The 25,481-nt window shown below is 57.3% G+C and overlaps 1 protein-coding gene across 1 annotated transcript in view; it reads right to left on the bottom strand.

Annotated features, from left to right (window-relative positions):
* Positions 1 to 24,983, bottom strand: part of COQ8A (coenzyme Q8A) — a 40,251-nt gene extending 15,268 nt beyond the window's left edge. The window contains exons 1-4 of the mRNA XM_032389308.1: positions 24,875 to 24,983; positions 5,995 to 6,180; positions 2,769 to 3,173; positions 2,435 to 2,501 (exon numbers count right to left, since the gene is read on the bottom strand). Of these exons, the coding sequence (XP_032245199.1) occupies positions 2,435 to 2,501; positions 2,769 to 3,173; positions 5,995 to 6,171 (649 nt within the window). The 5' untranslated portion in view covers positions 6,172 to 6,180; positions 24,875 to 24,983. The remainder of the gene's footprint in view (positions 1 to 2,434; positions 2,502 to 2,768; positions 3,174 to 5,994; positions 6,181 to 24,874) is intronic.
* Positions 24,984 to 25,481: the final 498 nt, after the last annotated feature.

Genomic DNA, 25,481 nt, shown 5'->3' with positions numbered 1-25,481 from the left:
TGGAATTATAACCCACTACTGTGACGACCTGAAGCCCAGTTCTGACCCCAAACCCAGACTCTGATCCCATCTTTCATATCACTCCTTAACAGGACCTAATATCCACAGGCCGCCCTGCTCACAACATCTCAGTCATAATGCCCCCTGAGCCAAAGTGGACCCAGGACCCCCACCCCCTCCACGTCCACCAGCTGAATACCCACCACTGACCTTCTCAAGGGCGAGCCTGCCTCCCGGGCAGTCTGGAGTAATCCCTTTCCTTCATGTCCCCCCTGCAAAAAATCCCTACACCTGTCTGTCCACACTGCACCCCCATGAGGGGAAGAAAGGTCAGAAGTGTATTCTAGAAGAACAAAGCAGGAGCGTTACCTCACTCTGTTCAGACAACGACCCACCGGTAAACCACACCCTTCGCAATACGCGAACAACACACATAAGCAGGATGTTTGTAGCTCTGGAGAAAAAAAAAACGTTTTTTTGCAACACGTACAGCTCTAAGAATCTATGATATTAATTCTGATATTCTATTCAATTCTACTCTATTTGTTTTTTAAGTGCCGGTCCTGACCCACTAAGTTGATTTCACACTGGCTGAAGAGCGTGACAATTTCAGGTTGAGGTTGAAGGCCCAGAACTGCCATCTGGAGCCAAAACAGCACATTCTTCCCAGACCTGGCTGCTCCCTGCCGAGACCCTCCCCCCTCAAAGCCCGACACAGGAGCTGACAAGCCCTGGGCGAACCTCTAGGGCGCGCCCCGAGGATGGCTCCAGGCCCCGGGTGGCTGTGAGCAGGGGCTCCGGTGGCTTCTAAGGGCACAGAGCACCTGCTCACCCTGACCCCAGACCAGGCGGCGTCTGGCCCGCTGGGAGCCCTGCACCCCACAGACCTTCCCCCATAACCCCTCCCACTCTGCTCATCTGCCTCGACCCCAGCCCCAAGGGCCTGGTTCCTGCCCCTCTCCCCGGGAATTCCTGGCATTCCGTCAAATTCAGTTTACCACCACAACCTTCTTTCTGACCACTCTTCCCAAACAGACCCTCTACTAGCCTCGTCCCTACCCCAAGAGGATTACTCCACTCCAAACCCGTGGGTCAAGCGAAGCCTCTGTGCTGAGCCCCCTCTGGAGCAGAGGGAAGCGGGCTGCAGAGAGAGAGACCACAGAGTGAGAGGGGACGGCTCCGGCCTCAAACTCATCGGGGAGAGGAGCGGGCCTCCACGCAACACTTCAGTAATCAACGCACCCACCCAGCAGCCTCTGTGCGAAGCAGGGACGTGCCCAGGCTCCTGCCGAGTAAGGACCCACGGAGGCCGCCAGAGCTCGGATTCTCAAACTCCTCCCGGGAGTGGCGTCCCAGGCAGTTACACTGTTCTGTGAGGCACTGGTTGAATGCAAGCCCACAAAAGGAAATAAAGCCATAACTGTGTCCTAAAATGCAGAGGGGGTACTTTAGGCCGGACTCTGGAACAGCTAAGTAGCAGCAGATGCCAAATCTGAAGATAGCAATGATGGAACAAAAGCTTCGAAAAAGCTCCATCCAATGAACGTAGTGGGCTCTGCACATGGGGAAGCCCAGCAGCTGTCACTCGGTGTCAGAGCCCACACATGGGTCCAGCTCCAAGGGCCAGGCTACCGGGGGCGGGGGGGGGGGGGTAGGGCACAGAGCCAACCCCAAACGAGGAGCAGGATGTCATCTCTGGGAGAAGAGGCTGCAGAGCACAGCGTGCGTGACGGCCGGTACACTGGAGGGACACTTAGAAGCCCACACGAGCCAAATGCGAGGCAAGCAGGTCACGGCTCAGACACACACAGTGACCTGCATCTTGCTCGGGAATGGAAAGGACAACACGAGGTCATAAAAGCAGGTACAAGTGCTTCACTCCAAAATTACCTTTCGATTCAGCACAGGTGTACTGGACACAGAATTACTCAAAGTTCCAATGAAAAGGACAGAGCTCCCAACCACACAGACTTTCTGACAGCAACTCAAGGCCCCAGCACCTCGTGAGCCCTCCACTGACACCCTGCCAGCCCGTGGGGGTCCAGCCCACGAGTCCCTGCGAAGCCGGTCAGGGGCAAAAACCACTCCGGGAGCTCAACAGCCCTGTGAGGAATGTCGGCTCACTGCCCGGCCCCTCCCGGCAGCAGGGCTCAGCGGCAGGAGGAAAAGGCTGGTGCCGCAGACACGATCCCCCGAGTGTGGCCACGCTCACCCCCGGGGGTGAGCAGAGGCAGAGTGGAATCCCGTCATTGGATCATCCCCCAGGGAGAAGGGTCAGGAGCAGCTCAGGCAGGCGCTGATGGCCTCCACGGGACACCTCAGGTCCCCACCCTCTCCCACCTCCATGCGGGCCCCACGGTGGTCCCAGCTCCACTTGGCCAGGGCTGGCAGGCCAGGACACGTGAGGCGTCACGGGCGCACACAGCCACCTTACCTCCAAAGTTGGCCAGCCGCCCAATCCGTGTAACTGGCACCTTCCGCTCCCGAGCATGCTCGCTGAGCTAGAGGGAGCAAGGAAAGAGACCTCACGGAATCGGCAAATGGGGACAGGACCAGCCTGTAGGGGTTCACACGGCCCCCCACAGCCCCGCTCCACCCCCAAAGGTGGCCGCTCCACCTGGCATCTTAGTCCACCAAGAGGGGGCCTGTGTCCCTGAAAACGCCAGACCACAGCATCCGGAGAATGTCCCCAGAGGAGGGCCTGACACCAGCACCAGCAGGAGTGGCAGCCAACCCAGCCCCACTCCACCAGGCCCTCCAGGACGCACCATCTGCTTGTGGGGCTTGCTCTCGGGGCGAGCCTTGGCCTGCCGGGCCTTCTCAATGTCCTCCGTGGTGAGGCCCCCCACGGGGGGCTGGTCCTGGTGGAAGAACCTTCGTGGAAGGCCCGTGGTAGAAAGTGGGTGTCTGGGGTCTCCAAAGAGCCTCCCGGTGATCGTGCCCAGAGGGGAGGTGGCCTGGCCTGAGAGCCCAGCTTCCCTAAAGGGTCCACTGGTCACGTAGGCAGGAGCCGGGCCCTCATTGCCAGTGTGATCCCAGGATGGAGGGGCTGACCAGTCAGGGGAGGAGGCTGCAGAGAAATCTGTGAGAGCCCCCACAGTCTGAGGCCCAGAGAACTCTGCTTCCGGGTCTTCGAAGTTCTCGGCATAAGGCTCCTCGTGCTTATCCTGACCCTGTGGGGAGCAAAAGCCAGCATGAGCAGAGCAAGAGGCCCGACTGGGCCTCCTCCCTGTGTCCACCCCCGCCCCCTGCACAGGGCGCCACACGTTCCACCAGGAAGGCGGCCCTCAGCCAGATCTGCAGGGGAGCACCTTCCCAGCCCGAAGCCAGGAGACCCAGGTTCGGCCCTGCTCCTGAGAGGCCCCACTCTGTGGTTCCAGGGAAGCCGGATAATCACAGAGCACCTGCTGGGAGCCTCGCCAGGCCCAGGGGAGTGACCGCCACACTACAGGCAGCAAGTTCCTCATCTGTAAATCAGGGCTTTGGGGAGTGAGCCAGGCCAGCAGACAGCTCAGAGAAGTAAAAGGCCAACCAGACCAGCGAGGGCCACTTGCCGACAGGACTGACCCGCCACACCAGGCCAGCACCTCACCCCTGGCCCTTCCTCTAAGAGGCTCTCATGAGGGCTGGCCTGCCGTCCCTGGGAGCTGGGGGTACGGGGACAGGCCAGGAGGGAAGTGCCACGCTTTCTCTGTAATGGTCACACAGACCCAAACTGCAGGCCCAGGTTCCTGCTGCATTCAAACCCTGAGTGACCTTGAGCCAGTTCCTGCCCCCTCTCTGCCACCTCATCTGGAAATAGAGCTGTGTGGGCCGCAGACAGGCCGGGGGAATGGCGCTGCTCCTGAGGCCGCAGGGGTGGGCTCGGGGCACACACGGGGCGCCTGGGGGCGCTGCAAACCAGCAGCAGCCCCACAGCCTCCTCACTGCGGCTTGGGGTCCAAGGAGGGACTTGCCCTCCAGGGGGAAAAAAGAGACTGGCCGTCACTGTCATTTCATCAAGGGGACACTGAGGCTGGGAGAACTGGTAAAAGCCTGGCAGAGCCTGGACCGCTGGCCCTGCTGAACCTCGGCTCCACGCACAAGCGACCTGCACTTGAATTTGCCAAGCACGTGTCAGGTGCCGGGGACGTGTTGGGTGCCGGGGACGTGCCAGAACCAGGGAAGCCGGGAGGGCTCATGGGAGGGCCCATGGGAGCCCCGTGGGGCCTCCTGCTGTCCCAGAACTCCAGCCACGGCCCCCTGGCCCTGCGTGACCTGAGGGGCCCCAAGCTCAGTGAGCAAGTGAACGAAGCCCTTGAAGGTGTGGAGGGGGAGACATTTCTGGATTATGTGGCCTCCGTCCCCTCGGAGAGGAGGAGGCCCCAACGATCTAAGTTTTAGGGAAAGAACAGGAGCACACGAAGGCCCCTCACCCAGCTCAGTGCCTCCTTCGTGGTGGGACCCATACTCCCTCCTCCCTCCGAGGACCCTGCTGGAGATGCCCTGGCCTGTCCCCCCACTCGCCTCTCAGAAGGTCCCCCAGGCCTGGCACACTCTCACTCGCCGGTGTTTCACAGACAAGACACCCACCAGGAAGGGGATGGCTCCGCACCAGGAAGGCACCTGGGAGTCACTCAGAAGTCAAGGACCAGTCTCCCCATCTGAGAAGGGGTGATGCCCAGGACAGCAGCCAGGCTGGGGGCGGCATGATGGGGTTGAGACTTCTACAAGTTAAAGGCATTTCCATAGAGTGACAGAGAGGTGGTGTCACCACCAGACCCTTAGGGAACAGAGGGGAGGGGTTGGGAATCCTAAAACCTGACCAGAGGCCTGGAGGCGGTGACAGCCTCCTAGCAGGGCACCATCTGCATCTTGTGCCCGTGCCCCCTTCCCACCCTCTCGGGCTCCCAGGAACGGGGCAGGCGGCTCGCACGGTGACACCCAGGTGAACGGTGCTCTGCCCTCCGCTGTGGCAAACCCTGTTGACAACTGCCTCTCCACACGCACGCGTGCTTTGGACCCTCCTGCTGGGCCAGGGGCTCGGAACAGGGCAGGAGGGCGAGGGAGGCAGGCGGTGAAGCTGCGCCAGCGCTCCCCAGAAAGGAGCCGAGCCCCCGAGTCCACGCCCAGAGCCCCGCGGAAATGAAGCTGGGAATGCGGCCCTGGTTCGGCTGGCACGTCAGTAAGGATCCTGGGCACACAGGGCCCGGGACAGCTTGACACTGCGGCGTAACGCCCAGGGACACACGCACGCTCAGCCTACACACAGGGTACCTTCTGCCACGTTTGTACCAAAACCGACCCGACAAGAAAGATAAATCAGATAAACAGTGGAGAAGGTGCTCGGGCTCTTGAAGAAACTGTTTCAGGGAAGGAAACACAGGCTCCCTGCAGCTGCCTCCCTAAGAACAAAGGTGGATGCTGCTTTGTTTGTTTTTTAATTTCTGAAATTAAAAAGGCCTCTGTTGACGATGGACTCTGAGAAACAAACTGAGGGTTCTAGAGGGGAGCGGGGTGGGAGGATGGGTTAGCCTGGTGATGGGTATTAAAGAGGGCACGTTCTGCATGGAGCACTGGGTGTTATGCACAAACAATGAATCGTGGAACACTACATCAAAAACTAAAGATGTAGTGTGTGGGGATTAACATAACAATAAAAAAAAAAGGCCTCTGTTGAGCACGTTCAGTAGAGGCCCAGGAACAGAGGGCCAGGTGGGGGGTGGGGAGCAGGATGAGACTGGGCCAGCAGAGTGTGGCCTGTGCCCCTGGGCCAGTGAACTGGGGCCTGGGCCACTGGTTCCCGGGGGCTATCCCAGCTCCGTGAGGCTTCCTGAGCGACAACTCGAGTCATAGGGCTACAGCCCCACGCCGGGACCCCACCACACCCAGAAGGACAGCAGGTCCCCTGAGCCAGCCCCCCGGCGGCATCCTGATTTGCCCCCCCCACCCCCCGGCCTCGACGAGAGCTCCAGGCCAGCCCCTCCTGACGCCCCCTCCCGCCTGCCTCCTTACCTGCACCTTCCCCAAGACCAAGCCCATCTGCTCTGCAGCTGTGGACTGCAGGGCCCTGGCCGCCACGAGGAGCTCCCCACCAAGGCCCAGGCGTTGCAGGTGGGTCTCCACGGCCACCTGGGTCAGCTTGGCAAGGCCTTTGACCAGCATGATGGCGTCCCCCAGCATGGCAGCCATCCTGGAGGGCTGCAAGAGAATGGGCCAGTCAGGGGGTGCTCCACACTCACACAGAGGAGCTCCACCCCGAGGTCTGGGTAGAGGCATCGGGAGGTCTGGTTCTTCCACCAGACCCCCTCTGATACAGGCTGACTGAGAGACAGGACAGCGAGGGAGGGCCAGGGCTCAAGGTCGGCCCTGGGTGGCCCCCCACCCTGTCCTGCCCAGGCATGGAGCAGAACCAAAGGCTCCGTGGAGCCAGGGCTGGGGGCCCCACAGCCACCCCGTGAGACACCGAGGTGTGGAGGGGTGAAGTGAGTAGCCCAAGTGGCAGAAGGGGGATGTGAAGCCAGATGCCCTGATTTTAGTCCAGTGCTCTTTTCCCTGGACTCAAACTTGGTTGGGGAGGGAGCGTCCACTCCAGAAGCGCCTCCCTCTAGGGCCTAGGGCGCCCCAACCCCAATGACCCCAGGCCCTCAGGGGCTGCCCGTCCCCACCCAGCTGCCCCTGCTCTGCCTGGGCGGGCCTCTGACAGACACCCACAGGCCCAGGGACGTGCAGAGGCCCCTCCCCACCCTCAGGCTCCACGAGTTCCCAAGCCGTGTGGTTTGCAAACCGCGGTCCAGTGCCATCCATCTGGGAAATCCAAACCGGCACGAAAACCAAGAGGAGCAGGATGCGGGACGGCCAGAGAAGCATCAGAGCACACTGTGGGTGGGACTCTCTCCTGATACTTGTTTTCCCTGTGTGCACCTGTACTTTTCCCTCCACTCGGTCACAGTGTAAAATGTGTTTCTTCATGTCGGTCAAGGCCATAGAGGCAGAAAGCACTGTACCCAGCACTGCCTCCCAGGGGAGCATGTGCGGCCAGTCCCCCAAGTACCTCCTACAGCCTACATGGGACTGCGTGCTGGGAGGGGCAGGATAGGGTCCCAGGGACATGCTGGGGCTGAAGAAAACCCACAGAAAGAAAGGGAGCAGCAGGGGGCCCCAGAGAAGCAGCCAGGGAGCACTCTGGCCAAGGCAGGGAGGAACTGGGACCCACTATGAGGAGGGGCGAGGCTGTGGGGGGAAGCCCAGGAAGGCCAGGTACACCCTGGATGCAGGGCCTGGGCCAGCAGCAGGGAGGCTGCGGGCACACAGATGCCTGCGGACTCCGAATTCTCCTCACACGAGGGAAGGGAGGCGCCGACTCTGAAGACCTCAACCACAACTCCAGGGGCTCCTGAAGACGGCTGGCTCCCTCCCACCTACCCATCACAGGGGAGCAGCCCGGGTCGGCCCAGGAGTCCTGCAGGGACCCTGAGCTGGGGAACAGTGCAGCTACTCATATTTACAAGGAGAACGAAGGCACAGGAGCCTGGAGAGCAGAGAGGACCCGTGGTCACAGGCCCTCACCTTCACGGTCACAGGTGCCACCAGACCCCAGGCGCTCTCCACTCTCCAACTTGGTGACACGGGTCTCATTGCTCCTACTTCACAAAGGAGAAAACCAAAGCCAGAGCGGTTAACGATCCTGAATGGTGTACTGAATGGTGGCCCTGGGGTGCGATCCCGGCCCTCCCCTGCTCTGTGCCCACCACACCACACTGCCTCCCCAAACACTTGGCCCACTGGCTTCAAGGCACACCCACAGGGACGGGGCCCTGCTCAGGCACAAATGGGCTGCCTACACCCTCATCAAAGCCAAGGTTTCTGGAAGGGGACCATACCCTTGAAAGAGACGAAGGGGAGGGGCTAGCTGGGCCCATCACCTGCTGCCATTTCACACAATGGGCTCTGATCTGGGATCCTGGACTTTATGGCAATAAACAAGGGTGAGCCCCACAGACCCAATGGCTAGGACTCGGGAGAGAGCCCATAACCAGAGCTCACACAGGGCTGCTGCCGGCGCTCAAACTGCCCAGCCCCCTGGCCCCACTCCCAACACGTAGACATGCTGGACGCAGCACCCCCGCCGTTCAGCCCGCAGACCCCAGGGAGAGAGGTTTCTGAAGGACATGTTAGGGACATACAAGGGTGGATGGAGACCCGGCCCCAGCCACACCTGTTCAAAAGGACCCTTGCTGGTGGCCCCAGGGTATCCCCCATATCCCACTGTCCCCAGGTCCCCCAAATTAGGCCTTCCCCTTACTCACCTCTCAGTCCAATCCAGCTAACCAAGGCAGGAGCCTCCCACAGGCCTCAGGCTCTGATAATTCCCAAGCCTCAGCTTGTCTTCTAATGGATACCCTCCTGAGACCCTCCTGAGACCTATTTAATTCAGACTTTGTTTCCAGGCTGAAAATTAATTCTCCCTGGATTTCTCACCCAAGTTATAAGCATGAACGAAAGCGTCACTAGAGCAGAGCTGAGAAGTGATGTGGGGCCAGTGGGTCTGCCCTGCCGGCGCTGGCCCACCACACCGATCCATGGACGCTCAAACTGGAAAGCCAACTTCCACTCTTGGCGCGCTGCAGACGCAGGCCTGGGACCCACTGGAGTCCAGTCCTCACTCCCCAGCTCCTGAGCGTGGCAGCATTGATCACCGCCCCCAGACGGGACGGATTACACCCACTTCACAAGGACACTTTAGAAAAAATTCCTGAGAGGGGCGCCTGGCTGGCTCAGTCGTTAACCGTCTGCCTTCGGCTCAGGTCGTGATTCCAGGGTCCCGGGATCGAGCCCCGCATCGGGCTCCCTGCTCGGCAGGAAGCCTGCTTCTCCCTCTCACACTCCCCCTGCTTGTGCTCCCACTCTCGCTGTCTCTCTCTCTCTGTCAAAATAAATAAATAAAATCTTAAAAAAAAAATTTCCTGAGAAAAAAATGCTAAATTGACCAAAGTTTTTTTTAATTCCTGCATTTGGGAGATATGAGTAACTATGGTCTCTTCCAGTATATTCCTGATTCGTTTAGTTGATGTATACTACTTTCAAAGTGGCAACTGGGTAAGTCATCTAAAACCAGTACACACTGAAAACTAGCTATGGGGCATCTGGGTGGCTCAGTTAAGCGTGCAACTCTTGGTTTCAGCTCAGGTCATGATCTCAGGGTCCTGGGATTGAGTAAGCCCCATGTCGGGATCCACACTCAGCAGGGAGTCTGCTTGGGATGCTCTCTCTGCCCCCGACCCTCGCCCCCCCCAAATAAATAAGTAAATCTTTAAAAAAAACTAATTAGTTATGCCTTTCATGTGACCAGCTGCGTCCTCGTCCCCAGCAAAGTCGCGATGGGCACAAGTCTGACCCCAGCCAGCGGGCACCAGGGAGGGGAAGAGGGGGAACTCCAGCCAGCTACTCTGCCAGGCAGGCCCCATCCAGGTGGAAATAACATCACAGAGATCCCACCTTCCTGCTCGCTGTGAGGCAAAACCTGCTTTCCTCAAATCAACAGATGCTACGAATCAACACTCAGTCATTTGTGAGCAGATTCACACGTGGATACCCAGGCCTGCCCCACTTTGGCGCTGCTCCACTCAGTGCAAAGTCAGCCGTTCACACCTAATCAACACCAGGTACTTTTTTTTTTTTGCAAAGGTGTGTCTACCCTCAAGGGACATCAGGAAGAGGAAGGACAGACAGAAGGCACTACCTTTCCAAAACTTTTCTCCCCTTTGGTTTTCAAAAAGTGGGTCTCACGGATCTGAGGCACCAGAATCCCAACGGAACTCAGAATTCAGCTACCCTGAAATTTGCGGCAAACCCCCTGTAGGAGTGCACTAGAACCAGGCACACAGCTATAGCAGGAGGCGTTTCATCAAGATCTTAAATAAATAAAGCAAAAGCCCCGGGGCACCTGGGTGGCTCAGTGGGTGAAGCGTCTGCCTCTGGCTCAGGTCATGATCCCAGGGTCCTGGGATCAAGCCCCACATTGAGCATCGCGATGGGCATGGAGCCTGCTTGGGATTCCCTCTCCCTCTGCCACCCACACCCCACACCCCTAATGGTTCTCTCTAAAATAAACTGTTTAAAAAACAAAACCTGATCTGCACCAGGATTCATCTACAAGTATCTACAAGTATTCGACCCCTCTCCCCACCGCACTCCATCCCACTGGCCGCTGAGCAAGTTTTCGGACCCCGCCCAGAAGGAGCAGAGCAACTGAGCGCCCGGCTCTCTGCCTACTTGGTAGGTGAGCCCCGAGCCCCAGAAGGCCCCGGTGCCACCACTCTCCCCCGAGGAGGGGACAGCCAAAAGTGCTGGGTGAACAAAGAGATGTGAGGGGGGGCAGCACTCCCGTTGGGGGTGCCTACTAGGGACTAGCACCAAAACAAAAAGGCATTCAGAGATGCAACGCTTGTTCACGAAGGTCTCCTCCCGGTGCTCTAGTCCCTGCAGGCCCCTGGGCACCCATAGCTGTGGTGCCATGCGGACGCTTCTATACTGGATCAGGCACCAGGGAGAGAGCCAGAGGCCAACGGGGGCTGACACACGAGGCTCAGGTGCAGAGGAGGCTGCGGACCCCAGAAAAGAGTCCTAGGAGCAGGGACATGGGGTCCAGCTCTACCAGGGCTGCGGTCTATGCGACTAAGTGCATCACTCTCCAGTTCGTCCCACTCCAGTAGGAGAGGGCTTTGGGTGGCTCCCCTTTTCTGGTCCTAACATGCTAAACCTCTATAAAGGATGTAAATAAAGAGCTTATCTAGAGAGAGAGAGAGAGAACAGGAATCGACCCAGCTTAGCACTCCCAGGGACAGAGGCTGGAAAACAGACCCCAAGCTCCGAGAATGCTCCTACTGACTCCTCACTCTCTGACCTTCCCCGGGCTTTCAGGACACGAGCTCACCATCTGTCACTCGTCTCTCCGCTCGAGGGGACAGCAAGCCAGGGTTGGATCCCCTTCATGGCTCTAAATCGTGGCGTGACCGAGCAGCCCCGTCTGACCAAAGCCGGGTAGCTCTATTTCCTGAGCAGCCCCAAAGCCTCGGGATGGCTGGGCGAAGGACCCCAAAGGAAGCTGCACAGAAAGCTCTTTGTCTTGGGGAGTGTGTGAAGTTTCATCCAGCCATTTGCCCCACACGTCACCCCCAAGTCCCACTGGCATCAAATGGCCCTCACCACCCCCATGCTCCCCTCCCGGGCTCCCCATCCTGAGGAATGGGGCCACCACCCACTTCTCTCAAACCCATCCTCACCTCCGCTGACTCCCTGGCCACTCCCAGCAGGATGACTTCCCCAGCCCCTAGCTAGCCCGCCTGCCCCTAGTCCCCGGCCCCCACTCCCAATCCACTCCGAGCTTCCTGAGCTCTCTGAGGTTCCTAAGGGGCTGAAAGGACTCTAGTGACCTGGCCTCCCCGCACCCCAGTTCCTCTCCTGTTCCCTCCACTCACTGTGTCCCAGTCAGGCCAGCCCAGCTCTCCCGCCAGCCTCAGCAGAGGATCACACTTTCTTCCCCCACCCCCCAGCTCCTGGCCCAAACACCACCTCTTCTGGGACACCCTCCCCCAACATGTCCCACCCCAAAAACCCACGCACGCCCTTCCCCCCCCCCCCCCCCCCCGAGCCTGTCCTTCCCCCCGTGTAGCAGTGCCTGCTGTAAATCTGCCTGAGTCACTGTCTCCTCCCCCAAGGGGCTGTCAGCCAGAGCAGGGCAAGGACCACACCTGTCCTCCCCCTCTCCGTGTCTCCAATGCCAAGCTTCGTGCTTAACACACAGCAGGCGGGTCATAAATACTCAGGAAACAGAATGAACTCAGCTGCTCCCTTGAAGGCTTGAGAAAGCTGGGACGGGCTCACACCTGCTTGCAGCTTTAATCTAGATTCGGAATCAGAGGCCCCTGGGAGGCCTGGTAGGAGGCAGGGTGCCCATGCTTTAGTGGGCAGCAGAGTCCCCCAGGAGGCTTGTGAAAGTCCAGACTGCTGAGCCCGCCTTCAGGCTCTGGGTCTGTAGGTCTGGGGTGGGCCTGGAAACCCGCCCGACTCACACATTCCCAGGTGCTGCCGCTGCTCACGCTGGAACCCCACCTCGAGATCCCCTGTTCTGGAGGACGAGGGGGAAAGGGAGCAGAGTGCTGCGCTTCCCCAAAGCCTGGATCGGCCCATCAGTGGAAACCCTCCACCTGCCCTTTCTTTTCCTGTTACTGCCTCAAGAAGCTAGAAAAGAAATGAATGAGCTTAAAGACAAGGAGCCACAGGACCACCACAGGCCCTCAGGACTGTCACTTCCCACAGGGCTGTTGAATGTCCTTTTCCGGAGGCCCCAGGGTGGGGGGGCCCATGACCTTCTGCCCCCTCCCAGCCAAGAATAAGCTTTACTTTGGGCTGGAACATTCTCAATTTCCAGACTGCATGGGCCCTGAAAAGTTCCTTTATGGTGCTTAAAATTTTTCTTCTTTCCTTCTACTCTTAGTAAAAGGAAACACCAGAGGTGTAAGTCAGAGAGACTCAAACCTCGGGACCCAAATCCATGAACTTCTGTGGCTGTGCCCTTCGCCTTGGCCTTCCAAATCATGCCCAGGGGCCAGCACTGGAATCTCGCAGGGGCTCCAGGCCTCGGGCCGGTGAGGGCCCCCCAGCGTCTTGCCAGCGGCTTCAGAAACAGCCTCATGTGCTGGCAACTGAATACACGAGGAAGGACCAGGAAGAGACAGAGACAAACAGCCCCTGTCGTCCGATACCAGCAGCCGGGCCTGGAGAGTCACCTTCCCGTCCATTAGGGCTCTGCAGTCCCCACAGCTGCCAGTCACCCCCAGAACCCCCCAGACCGCACGTCGACCAGGAAGTCCCCTTTGCCAGCAGAGTCCTGCATGGTGAGGAAAGGAGCCAGCCTCAGGGCCTCGGGGCATCTTCCAGGCTGAGGATGTCCTGTTCCCTCGGAAGCTGCTTCCAGACCTGAGGGCTCTTTCTCGGAGCTGGTGAGAAGTGCACACTCGTGTGCTAGCACACACAAGGGCTTGCTGGGCAGCAGACACTCGGACACTCTCCTCCAGTGAGTTTCACCGCGTCCCCAAATGTCTCCAAGCTGCAGGGCACTAACCACAGCTGCTGTTACTTCCTGAGACTTTATCGTCTGCCAGGCTGTGAGCTAAGTGTTCCCCCAATTATTCTTAGAAGCTAGGTGCTGTTACTATGTCCATGTCTGAAATGAAGGTACTAAGGCACAGAGAGGTTCCATAACTTGGCCAAAGTCACACAGCTTGTAAGAACTGGAGCCAGGAAGGACTTGAGTCTATCAGCTCAGGAGCCAGACAGGTAAGAGGAGAAAACAAGCTGAAGACTGTTCGGGTACCTTAGACGGTAAGCCTCCACTCCCTGCCTGCTGGGAGATTAAGACAGTCTTAGGCTTCCCGGAGTGTTGCCCCCAGATGGGCACCAGGCTGGGGGATGGGTGGCTCACAGAAGCAGCAGGAGAAGCTCCCCCCGCCCCAAGGATGCCCAGGGCTCTGGAGCACGGGGGGAGGGGGGGCACAGGGGATCCTGAGCGGCCCCTCCTCCTTCTGGTGAGCAAACGGGACTGACTACAAACGGGCCTTTTAAATGCCCACCTGCCAAGCATGGGGTCCTGACAGCAATTTCATTTTCTGACTAAAAACTGCCCAGGGACACCTGGGTGGCCCGGGTCATGATCCCAGGGTCCTGGGATCAAGTCCCACATGGGGCTCTTTGCTCAGCAGGGAGCCTGCTTCTCCCTGTCTCTCCCTCGCTTGCTCTGTCAAATAAATAAAATCTTTCAAAAAAATAAAACTCCCCAAAGTTTTCTGCTTAAAACCTAAAAACAGTGCTTATCTCATCAAGATGCTCCGGAGCCAGGCACCCCGGGTTCAAATCCTGACTCTGCTGCTGAACTAAAGTCACCGAAGTGTCTCTTTGTGCCTCAGTTTCCCCACAGGAGTGGGTCAGGTAATCCATACAGTAGCACTCAGGGCCCCGAGGGACTAGCACACAGTAAGCGTTCATCACTGTGAGCAGAGACGCTCTGGAAGGAGGTTCAGCCTCGGGGAGACCAGAGGGCTCACGAATGACAGCGGTGTAGACAATCCCACTTATTTATATCCGAGCGCTCAGGCTGGGTACAGTATCACGTCGGACTCAGGGAGGGCAGTCTCGCCCTCTCCCGGGGACCAGTGTGGTTTGTTGATGCTGTGGTGCCAGGGGCCCGCTTGGAGGCTAGAAAGAAACACCCGCTGGTGATCCTTACCACAGCCAATGCCACTCCCAGAGGAGAAAACAGGAAGCCTTCACTGGTATTTTATGGGAGGAACGGGCAGTTCAGGGGGGGGAGGGGGAGGGGGTCTCTGATTCCCATGATGACCTCTCTGCAGGCCACAGCACACTCTACCACCAGAATAATCTTCCCCAATCCACTTCATCATGCTAACCCCCTGCTAAATGGCTCCTAGCTGTCTAAAGGGTCAACACGAGATGCCCAAGCTCCTGGGCCTGAGGCTGGAGGTGTCACAGTGAGGACCCGGGCCTCCCATCCAGCCTCTACTCACACCAGTGCCGAGTGAGCACCGAGTGAGCACCAAGCCACGGCAAGCAAGCCCGGCCCTAGGCTTCTGCACATGTCAACTGCACCTCACCCGACTTGCGGACAGGGGAGCCCTGTGTGCGTGAGGCCAGCCTCACAGCCTGGGAGTCAGCTCTGCCCTGACCAGCCGGCCACTGCAGGCCTGCTCCTGAACCACCCTATAACCTGATTCTCACCTGGAGATCACGGCATAAACTGTTAGGACGTCCAATCTAAGAAGGAGAGGTGAAGTACCTGAAAGGTACGGACACACCACATTTACTCGAGGACTTGAGCCGACTCTTAGCTCTCGGGGAGTCTTCCCTCGCTGCCCTCATCTTCCAGGTCGACCAGATCCTGCCCTGCACGTCTCCGGCACACACACGCCTCTTCTCTCCAGCCCAACTCCAAGCCCTTGTGGAAGGCTCCCGTCTCCGACCCCCTGACTCCTTCCCCACCGACACCCAGACTGATCGTGACCACATGAACGACCAGTGTCACTGCACTGTCACCCAGGAAGGTGGACAGGACCCTGGGTGGGGACCCTGGAGCTGTGGTCGAGAAGTTTCCTTTAAAGTGAAATCAAGTATTTAAAGGGTTGTGTTGAAATGTGGCAGGCTGGGTCATGACCTCACAGACATGTCCATGCTCTGAGCCCTGCAACAAGTGACGATGTCAGCTTCTGTGGCAGAGGGGGCTTTGCACATGGGATTCAGGCAAAGATCCTTAAGATGATGGGATTATCGGGCGCCTGGGTGGCTCAGTCGTTAAGCGTCTGCCTTCTGCTCAGGTCATGATCCCGGGGTCCTGGGATCGAGTCCCGCATCGGGCTCCCTGCTCAGCGGGAAGCCTGCTTCTCCCTCTCCCTCTGCCTGCTGCTCTGCCTACTTGTGCTCTCTCTATCTCTCTGTCAAATAAATAAAATCTTTAAAAAAAAAAAAAGATGATGGGATTATCAAGATGGGCCCAATTCATCCCATATGGGAGGGGTCCATATGGGAGGGAGGCGGGCAGGTCCGGGTCCGCAGGAGGTGTAACAGAAGCAGAGGCTGCGGTGCAGGTGTCAGGCAGGTGGGGGCAGGAGCCACAGCCCTGGGAGGCAGGCCGCCCCCTGGAGGCCAGGAAAGCCAGGGTCACTTCTGCCCTGGAGCCTCCAGAAAGGATGGGCCCTGCTGACGTCCCACCTCGGGCTCCTGACCTCCAGAACTGTCGAATAGTAAATCTACAGTGTTTCAAGCCGCTGGGTTTGTGGTAATTTGTCAGAGCAGCCACAGGAAACGAATACAGGGGCCATTTTTTAAAAGGCAAATCGCGGGGCGCCTGGGTGGCTCAGTCAGTTAAGCGTCTGCCTTCAGCTCAGGGCCCTGGGATGGAGCCCCGCATCGGGCTCCGGAGCCTGCCTCTCCCTCTGCCTGCCACTCGCCCTGCTTATGCTCTCTCTCTCTCTGACAAATAAATAAATAAATAAAATCTTAAAAAAATAAAAGGCAAATCGCTGGGTTGGGAAGAGGGGCGGGCTGTATTCTAGAATAATTTCCAGATCATTCTTCTAACATAATTAGTTCAGGCACCCCACAAACAGCCCTGGGTGCCAACCACGTGTCAGGTGCTGTGCCTGGGGCTGGACTACCCCAGAGCCAGCTCAAAACACACTCCTGTTCCTGAGGACAGAGTCCCACCAGCTCTCAGGATCAACATGCCCCATGCCTTCCACAGCTCAGTTCAACATCCAAACCACTCCTGAGAGTCTGATACACAGCCTGGGTGCCACTGAGTCCACGGAAGAGCCCCCACTCTCAAAATGCTTTTCATCAGCTTTCACCCTCTTCATCTTTCAAAACACTTGCATTTCACGTTTACTATTCCAGTGAAATCGTATTAGTCACAAGTTGCGACCATTTACAGTCCCGTCTGTGTGCCTGTCACTTTACACGACTCCCCTGCCCTCCCACAACAGGTGCTGTCCCCGTTCACTGGGGGGAGAGAGCTCAGCAAGGAGGAGAAATCTCCCAAAAGTCCCAAAGACATCAGGTGCTGGCCCTTCCACCCTGGCCTGACCGCAGGCTCCGGCCCTTTCCTTGCTGCCCAGGAGGCTGAGAGAAAAGCAGCTAAGAAATCTGCCCCCACATCAGTAAATCAACATTTTATTTTTTTTGTTATGTTATGTTAATCACCATACATTACATCATTAGTTTTTTTAAATTTTTTTATTGTTATGTTAATCCCCATACATTACATCATTAGTTTTAGATGTAGTGTTCCATGATTCATTGTTTGTGCGTAACACCCAGTGCTCCATGCAGAACGTGCCCTCCTCAATACCCATCACCAGGCTAACCCATCCTCCCACTCCCCTCCCCTCTAGAACCCTCAGTTTGTTTTTCAGAGTCCACAGTCTCTCATGGTTCGTCTCCCCCTCTGATTTCCCCCCCTTCATTCTTCCCTTCCTGCTATCTTCTTCTTCTTTTTTTTTTTTTAACATATAATGTATTATTTGCTTCAGAGGTACAGATCTGAGATTCAACAGTCTTGCACACGTCACAGAGCTCACCATAGCACATACCCTCCTCAATGTCTATCACGCAGCCACCCCATCCCTCCCACCCCCCACCACTCCAGCAACCCTCAGTTTGTTTCCTGAGATTGAGAATTCCTCATATCAGTGAGGTCATATGATACATGTCTTTCCCTGATTGACTTATTTCGCTCAGCATAACACTCTCCAGTTCTATCCACGTCATTGCAAATGGCAAGATTTCATTCTTTTTGATGGCTGCATAATATTCCATTGTGTATATATACCACATCTTCTTTATCCATCCATCTGTCGATGGACATCTTGGCTCTTTCCACAGTTTGGCTATTGTGGACGTTGCTGCTATAAACATCGGGGTGCACGTACCCCTTCGGATCCCTACATTTGTATCTTTGGGGTAAATACCCAGTAGTGCAATTGCTGGATCGTATGGTAGCCCTATTTTCAACTTTTTGAAGAACCTCCATACTGCTTTCCAGAGTGGCTGCACCAGCTTGCATTCCCACCAACAGTGTAGGAGGGTTCCCCTTTCTCCGCATCCCCGCCAACATCTGTCGTTTCCTGACTTGTTAATTTTAGCCATTCTGACTGGTGTGAGGTGGTATCTCATTGAGGTTTTGAATTGGAGTAAATCAACATTTTAAATCAACAGGCTCCTGGAGACACGGCAAGGTTCATGCCCTGAAAAGTGTGTCCACCTGGTTGCAGAAATCATGAGTCATAGAAATTCTGGAGCTGGCAGGGTTCTCAAAGGCCATCTGGTCAGACTGCCCCTTCTGGAAAGCTCCCAAGTTACCTGCACCAAGCATCAGCTTCCCAGCACCAGCAAGCCTAGACCCTCAGGGCCAGGCTTAGTTCTTGTCTCAGACACAAACGGCAGAAAGAGGCAGAAGCCCCACACTGAAGGCCACCTCGGGATGTGCGTAAGCCAGAAGGGGATACTGGGTATGTGGTCCTCAGATCGCCACACCAACGCCCAGCACCAGTCTTTATTAGCTGCCCCTCCGAATACCACACGCAGCCCAGGCAGGGATACTGGCACAGGTGCATGCAAACCCCGGTCCTTTTTAAAGTAGGGACCTTGCCCAGACAAGGGTCTTGACGGACAACCATACTCAGGGACAGAAATGCGAAGAGGATCAGCAGGGACACTGTCACCCCTGCCCCATGCCCTAGTGCTTCTGCCAGAATGGACCTCCCTCTATGCGCGCGCGCGCGCGCGCGCACACACACACACACACACACACACACACACACACACACACACACACAGGTTTTCCTACTTCCATGTGCCTCCTGCCCCTGGAATACCACTTCCTATGCCCAAATCCTACCCACCCTGATGGAATGGTACACCCTGCAGAGTGACCACCCTCATCTTCCTCCAAACTCCCGCATCTCTTGATGGCCTGAGGTCGCCTCCAGATGGCCTGTGTGACTCTGTATAGCTGTCCCGTCCCCCTTACTGTGCAGTGAGCTCCTGGAGAGGGGGCCTCTCTTACCCCGTTCTCTCTTCCCCACGGGGGCCACCTCCAGAACTGAACCCAGGGTACTCACTAACTGACGGAGCCCTGACATCTAGAACCCAGAATCCAGGGTCCTGTCCAAGACCACCCTGAGACCCACCCCACACACACAGCTACCGCCACAGCAGAGCGGCATCCCCTGTGCTAAGAGGCTCTGGACCTCACCTGAAGGGTTGTGTGTGTGTGAATAGTCCCCACGACCTCGCATCCAGTCCCGCCGATGGCAGGACGTCATCACCAGACCTAGTCCCCTGACGGGAGCAGTGTGGGGATGGCGGACGGGAGAAGATGGACAGGGGAGGGTGGATGGTGAGCCCCCCCCAAGGGACAGCCGCCACGTGTGACCTCGGGCACACCTGTTCTCCTCCTCAGGCCTGCGCTTCCTCATCTCCTCCTGTACAGAATGGGGTAACTGCCCACGATGGTCTCCAGCTCCCAGAGACTAGGACCCATTCATCCCTGGAGCACAAGAGGCAGACCTGGGAGCACGGCCAGGGCTGTTCTGAACACGGGGAGCTCACAGGGTCTGGAAAGAATGATGCTCTAAAGAACCGAGCATTGCCCCTTCCAGGCACTGTAGAGACCAAGTGCGGAGAGACAGACCCTGCTTCCCCCCGGGGCGGGGGGGTAGCCTTGGTCTCAGGACACAGGCCTCTGGGAAACCCACCTCCCTGCCCCTTTGCCACACTTACACACATGCTCGTGCACACATGCATGCACTTGCACTCACACCACTCACCACACTCACACCCCCATACACTCAGTACTCGCACTCACACACACCCACATGTGCACACTCGTGCACTCGCACTCTCACACCACACTCACATACTCATGCCCACTCACGCGCTTGTACTCACACACATGCACACCCACCAGCGCACACACTTAAGCATTCACGCTCTCACACACTCATGCTTGCACACTCACCTGCTCTCGCACTCACATACCCATGCACTCCTGTGTACTCACACTCACACCCTCGTAATCACACAACTCATGTACTCGCACTCACCCATGCAAACATGCACACACTTGTTCACTTGCACTCAAAGTGGCACACTCATGGACTCACAAACGCACTTGCACTCACATGCACTCACACATATTCACACACACACATTCACTCACCCACCAGGAAGAGCTAGCTCCTCAGTGGCGGGCAGGGCCAGGACCTGGCAGTCAGGAGGACACAACAGGACACTCCCCTGGCTTTCTCTTCAAGCGCCCCCAGCCCACCCAGTCCCTCCCATCCAGTGGGGGGTGGGGGGGAAGGGGCTCACTCATTCTACAGCTGCCTCCTTGCTCCCCCCAGAGGCAATGTGCTGTGTTACCCCCCCCACCCCTGAGCCCACATCTCAGAGTCCTCAGATCCCGCCTACCCCTCCCATCCCAGCTCCTCCCCCCTCCTCCACTAGGACTCTCACCACCCAGCTGTGCCTTCACTCTCTCATTCCAGGAAAACCGTCCCTCTCACATCCACAAACCCTCTCTCAGCCTTCCTGTGCCAAATATAAAAATCCCCCCGCTGACTGGTCCTCCCTGTTCCCTGGGATGCCCTAGGTCCGCACATCCCTGCTCTCAGTCCAGGCAGGCCCTCTCAACCGCTGAGGCAGTTCTAGAACCAACCCAGTTCCACACACACACCACAGCACCCCTCAAAGTCCCACACCACCAATGAACGGGCACGGGGAACGTGTCTGTAACAGGACTGTTCTACACCTCGACTGTAGTAATGGTTAGGTGACCATATGCATTTGTTTTTGTTTTTTTTTAGATTTACTTATTTGAGAGAGAGAGCACGTACGTGCACACAAAGGGGGGGTTGCAGAGGGAGAGAGAGAATCTCACGCAGACTCACGCTGAGCACAGAGCCTGATGCGGGGCTCAATCCCAGGACCCCGAGATCATGACCTGAGCTGAAATCCAGAGCCCGCTGCCCAACCGAGCCACCCAGGCGCCCCGAGACCTTACGCGTTTCTCAAACTGCACAACCACCTACTAGACAGGGTGACTCTACCACACGCAAATTACATCTTAATAAGAAGAGGAGGTGAGTCCCAGAGGTACCTCAACCCCTTCATGTCTAGAACTAACATCACTGTCTTCCCCCAAACCAGCTCCTCCCCAAAACTAGAAACCTCAGCCCCTAGTATCCAACCAGCCACTGAATCTAGACCCTCTACCTGCACAGATTTCTATTCTCTTGAATCTATGCCTCACATTCCACCTCCCCGTGTCTGCCCCCTGCCCCGCCATCCACCACCTGAGACACAGGCCACCCTCACTTCTCACAAACTGCCTCACTGGCTCCCTGCCTGGCCACACTGACCTGCCTTCCATCTGCTCAGCACACACCAGCCCACCGTGGCACCCTCCCCATGGCAACGCCCACTGGCCACCAGACCTTTGCCCCCACTGGGCCTCAGCCTCCCCGCACTTCTCTCCCAGGGAAAAGCACCCATCTTTCAGGCCCCAGCAAGCACTCGTCTCCCACCCTTTCTCCAGCAGAAGCAGCTTGTGCTCCATGCTGGGTCCCCACAGCAGAGGGCCGGTACCCGCTGTGGGTCCTGCATAGTCTGGCCCGGACTGTGCACATTATCAGGGCAGGGAGCTCACGCTCGCTCTGTCTCTCTCTGTCTCTCTGTCTCTCTCTGGGGGCCCTCTGGGCTGCAGCTGGACTCATGAGCTGGCCTGAACGAAATTCAGCTGAAAATTGCCAGGAGTACAGAGCCAAGCCCTCCTGGCTCCTGACCCCAGTGCTGAGAGAAAATGTGTGGAAGCACTGCTCTGCCTCACCCAAACTCACCCAAACCATTAACGGCAGAGCACATGGTGGTCCCTAGACTGCTAACATCCCCCAGGAGTGAGCGCCTAGAAACTTCCACAGCAATTTAGCATCGCCGTGCCATGTTTACTGTGCTTTGCAAACACACTGCTCTGCAACAAACTGGGAAAAAATAAAACCCAGTCCTTTGCCACAAGGAGTCTGTGAAGCACTGACCCCTGACCCCGCCCCCCCACCCCCAATTCCTGCCTCTTCCTGCTGAAATCCTGCTCATCCTCAGAGCCCCCCCCAATGCTCCTCCTCCAAGAAGCCTTCACAGTTTGCACCCAGAGCCCCTAGTCCAAACCACACTGAGGGCCCTGAGGTGGAATCTGCACCCCCCCCCTTACTACAAGTTCCCTGAGTTCAGGGACCCAAGTGCTGTTCATTTCAATATTCCCAATGCCATGCCTGATGCAGTCAATCCATCCGTAGTTGTTCAATGAGGAGTAAAAAACCAGATCCGCCTACGATTCCAGAGTGGGCTTTTCCTCAGGGGCAGGATGTGGAGGGGCACTGACCCTCAGGGTACACAAGGATTTTCCAGGTTTGGACCAAATGTAGCCCCTCTGCCCCAGGCCAGATGGGATAGGAGGATATTAAAACACACACACACACACACACACACACACACACACACACACACACAAGTCTAGGGCTCTTGGGACAAGAGCACAGTCACTATTCTACAATACCCTGACTTGTCAATCTGAGCGAAAAACACTTGGCTCTCTCGTGAATCTTTTCTACATCCACCCACTGAAAATAAATCACTCCCAAGTATGAAGAATAAAAAGACATTTTCAGGGTCATTTCCAACTTTAAATATTCTGTGGGCCCCTGACCTCAAAGCAAGAGGTCAAGGGCTCAGGAGCCTGGAACCCCACAAGGAACAACATGCTTACGGACAGACCAGTGGGTACCCACTCAGCTTTGCAAAGTGCGGGCAGAAGCCCCCTCTCACGTCCTGCACCCAGGGTCCTGGCCCTGTCTCAGGGTCTGCAGATTTCCCCCATAACAGGCACCACTCTTGAAGACACGGGCCCTTGAGCTCCCTACACCACTCTCTCCCTTCCACTGGCTCCAAGTTCCTGGCCGTTATTCGGCAGGAATGCACGAACTATTTCCAGATGCCACTGTCAGATCAAGACAACGTTCTATCTAAATATTCCTGTCTAATTTTGCACACAGCTCTTGTTTCAACTGACAAAGATAATGACTCAGTGTCCGTGGCTCTTGGCGGAAAATTATCCTGCCAAGTTTGGACTTCTCTAAACTTCTTTTTGAGAAAGGAGAAGTGACCTCTCTGTCCAGATCCTTTTCTAATGGCAACAAAGGGCACCCAGAAGACCACCTAACCGACCAAGGAATGTTACGGGAAAATCCTGATACATACCCACAGGATCAATGAACAAGACAGGGGAATTCATGGGAGGGAGAGGCTTGGGATATTCTTCCCTGCTCTATGCAATAATCACTGTTTTTCAGCTGTTCTGCATCCCCATCAATTCGGTACTTAGAACTTTGGGACATAAATTCCAGGTTATATTAAAGGCAAAAAAACCTACACTCAGAAGTAAAGCATCTTTCTCTGCATCTTTGACACTGATGCTTCCACCGACCATAGAGGCACTTTACAAATGATACGTGTGCCCGTGTTGCACGCTCTCATGGAGGGGCACACAGCAAGTGCAGACATCCCCACACATAGGCTTGAAATGCAGCCACTTACTCTGCGCACTCAGGGCCGGCCCCTTTCCACATCACAAGACACAAGAAGATGACTAAAGCATCACCTTGTGGATAATGGAGTTGGCCTTTCTGCCAGGGTTTGGAAGCTTGAACTTGTTTGGTCACTATTTAAAAACTGTCCCACAGTTATTTCACATGCATATCCCCAACCCTCTTGCAAAGTCTCAAAGACAGAAACCACCAGCCTTCTCCTTCTTTTGCATTCTGGACCCAGCCAATCACTGCCCTGCATCCAGCAGGCAAAGTAAATGCCCATGGGTTTACCTCCTATCGCTCTCCTATCCCTCCAGGTGTGGAGGTGGGGTCCCTTTGGAATCCCATCTATACAGCTTCTATCCCTGGTTTAGGATGGGGGCACAGCACTACCCTTTGCCTAAACCTCTCAACTACTCATGGGCAGGTCCCAGAACGCCTTTCTGGCAGCACAAAAAGACTCTTCTTAGAGTCTTAGCTCAATGGTTCTCAACCAAGGCGATTTTGCCACTTAGGAGACACTCGGCAACGTCTGGAGAAATTTTTGGTTGTCACACTAGTGTGTGTGTTGGGGTGGGGGCTGCTTCCAGCATCTAGTAGACAGAGGCCACAGATGCTGCTCTCCATCCTACAACGCACTGGTCACCCTCCCACAGCAAAGAACTGTCCAGCCCAAACGTCAAGAGTCTGAAAACTGGAAAGCCCTGTCTCAGGAGACACACAGGGAAGTGCTCACACCATCTGGGTCACTTTTCCTTTGAGGTGCCCAAGGTCAGGCCAAAAATTCTAATAACCCTGCACTGCCTGCCTTATTTGCAAGGCTGAACAAAATACCCTGAGCCATTGCCAGAGTCTTAACGATGCTGCTCCTGTGAACCTAGAGCACCCCCTCGTCTCAGGAGAAAGGACCTCCTGCCAAGATGACCTGTCCATCCACAGGAGGACAACTGGCAGGCTGGTATCATGCATGCTCGGATCCTCTGGCAACCACTTAGGCTTGGCAGGCCCGGCTCTTGCGTCTTCCGTCACGCACACCGAAGGCCCCAGTGAGCACGACATGTGTTCCAATGGGCTGTGCCCGGCCAGTGGAAAGCCTCTAGCCCTTCAGGAGGCTGGCACCTCTCAGCCACGTGGAGAGCCCCAGCACCCAGACCTGCCCTGGCAGCATTCCCCGTCCCCGAGGCCCACGGGCAGACTGCGTGTGGTAGGGGGCTGGGACTAGGGACAGGCAGCAGCTCAGGCAATTTAGCCCAAACCTCTCCCTGGGCCCCCAGGGCCTGGAGAAGCAGGAGGACGGACCCAGGAAAAGCTAACGGATGAAAGGAGCAAAAAGGGCCCCCTTTCCCAAGTACACCCCAAACCCCCACCTAAGAAACCCGACAGCGGGGCCGGGCCACGGGAGTCCGAGTTGTGACCGGAGCCTGCAGCCAGCGGCACGCAGAGCCCCTGCACACAGCGTGGAGGGTCTGGGAGCGAAGACCCTGAGACAGCCGGGAGGGGGAGGAGGCCGGGCGGGCGCCCCGGGGAGGCAGGCGCAGCGGGCGGAGGTGGGCCCGGGGCTGGCGGACCTGCCACGGGGAAGCCGCCACCCAGGAGCGCGACGCGGGAGGGGCGCGCGCGGGTGGAAGGCGAGCCCGGCTGTGCCCCCGGAGCGCGCGGCGGCTGACGCGCCGCAGCCTTACCCTGCGGCAGGAAGCGGAGCTCCGCGGTCACCTTCGCGCCGCCTGCGCGCGCTCGCCAGCCGCAGCGCCGGCGCCCCACGCGCCCCGGATCTGTTTACCTACTCACCCGTGCCCGGGCTCCCGGCGTCCGCGGCCCCGCCCCGCCCCGTGGGAGCTCCCATTGGCCGCACCGCCGGGCCGGCCACACGCTGGGCGGTGCGGAGCAGAGCGCTCGGCCTGTGCGCTCGCGCCGCTGCCAATGGGGACCGAGGGCGGAGCGAGGGGAGCCAATGGGAGGCCGTCCAGCGCTCGCGGGGTGGGGCGGAGGAAGCCCCTCCCGCCCTTCCCTCCGCGCTGCCCTTTGCCCTAGTTGGGAAACGCGGGCGGAGGGAGGGAACGCGGGCGGAGGGAGGGGACGCGGGGACGGGGACAGGGACGGGGCCAGGGCGGGGGGGTAGTGTGTGCCCCGGGACGAACCCTCTGTTAGCTCTCCGCTTCGGCTGGGGCTCACGGGGCCTCTCTTGCCTCCCGCCCTGCCCTCTAGATATTAGTATATCCTGAAATGTGTGTGTGCATACATGCGAACGTGTATGCCTACCCCCCAGTAACCCAAGACGCCAGTGCCTGG

Source organism: Phoca vitulina, unplaced genomic scaffold, assembly GCF_004348235.1.
Source record: "Phoca vitulina isolate PV1807 unplaced genomic scaffold, GSC_HSeal_1.0 scaffold54, whole genome shotgun sequence".
Classification (NCBI taxonomy): domain Eukaryota; kingdom Metazoa; phylum Chordata; class Mammalia; order Carnivora; family Phocidae; genus Phoca; species Phoca vitulina.
The sequence above is the reverse complement of the archived record's forward strand: the minus strand, read 5'-3'. Positions and strand labels throughout refer to the sequence as shown.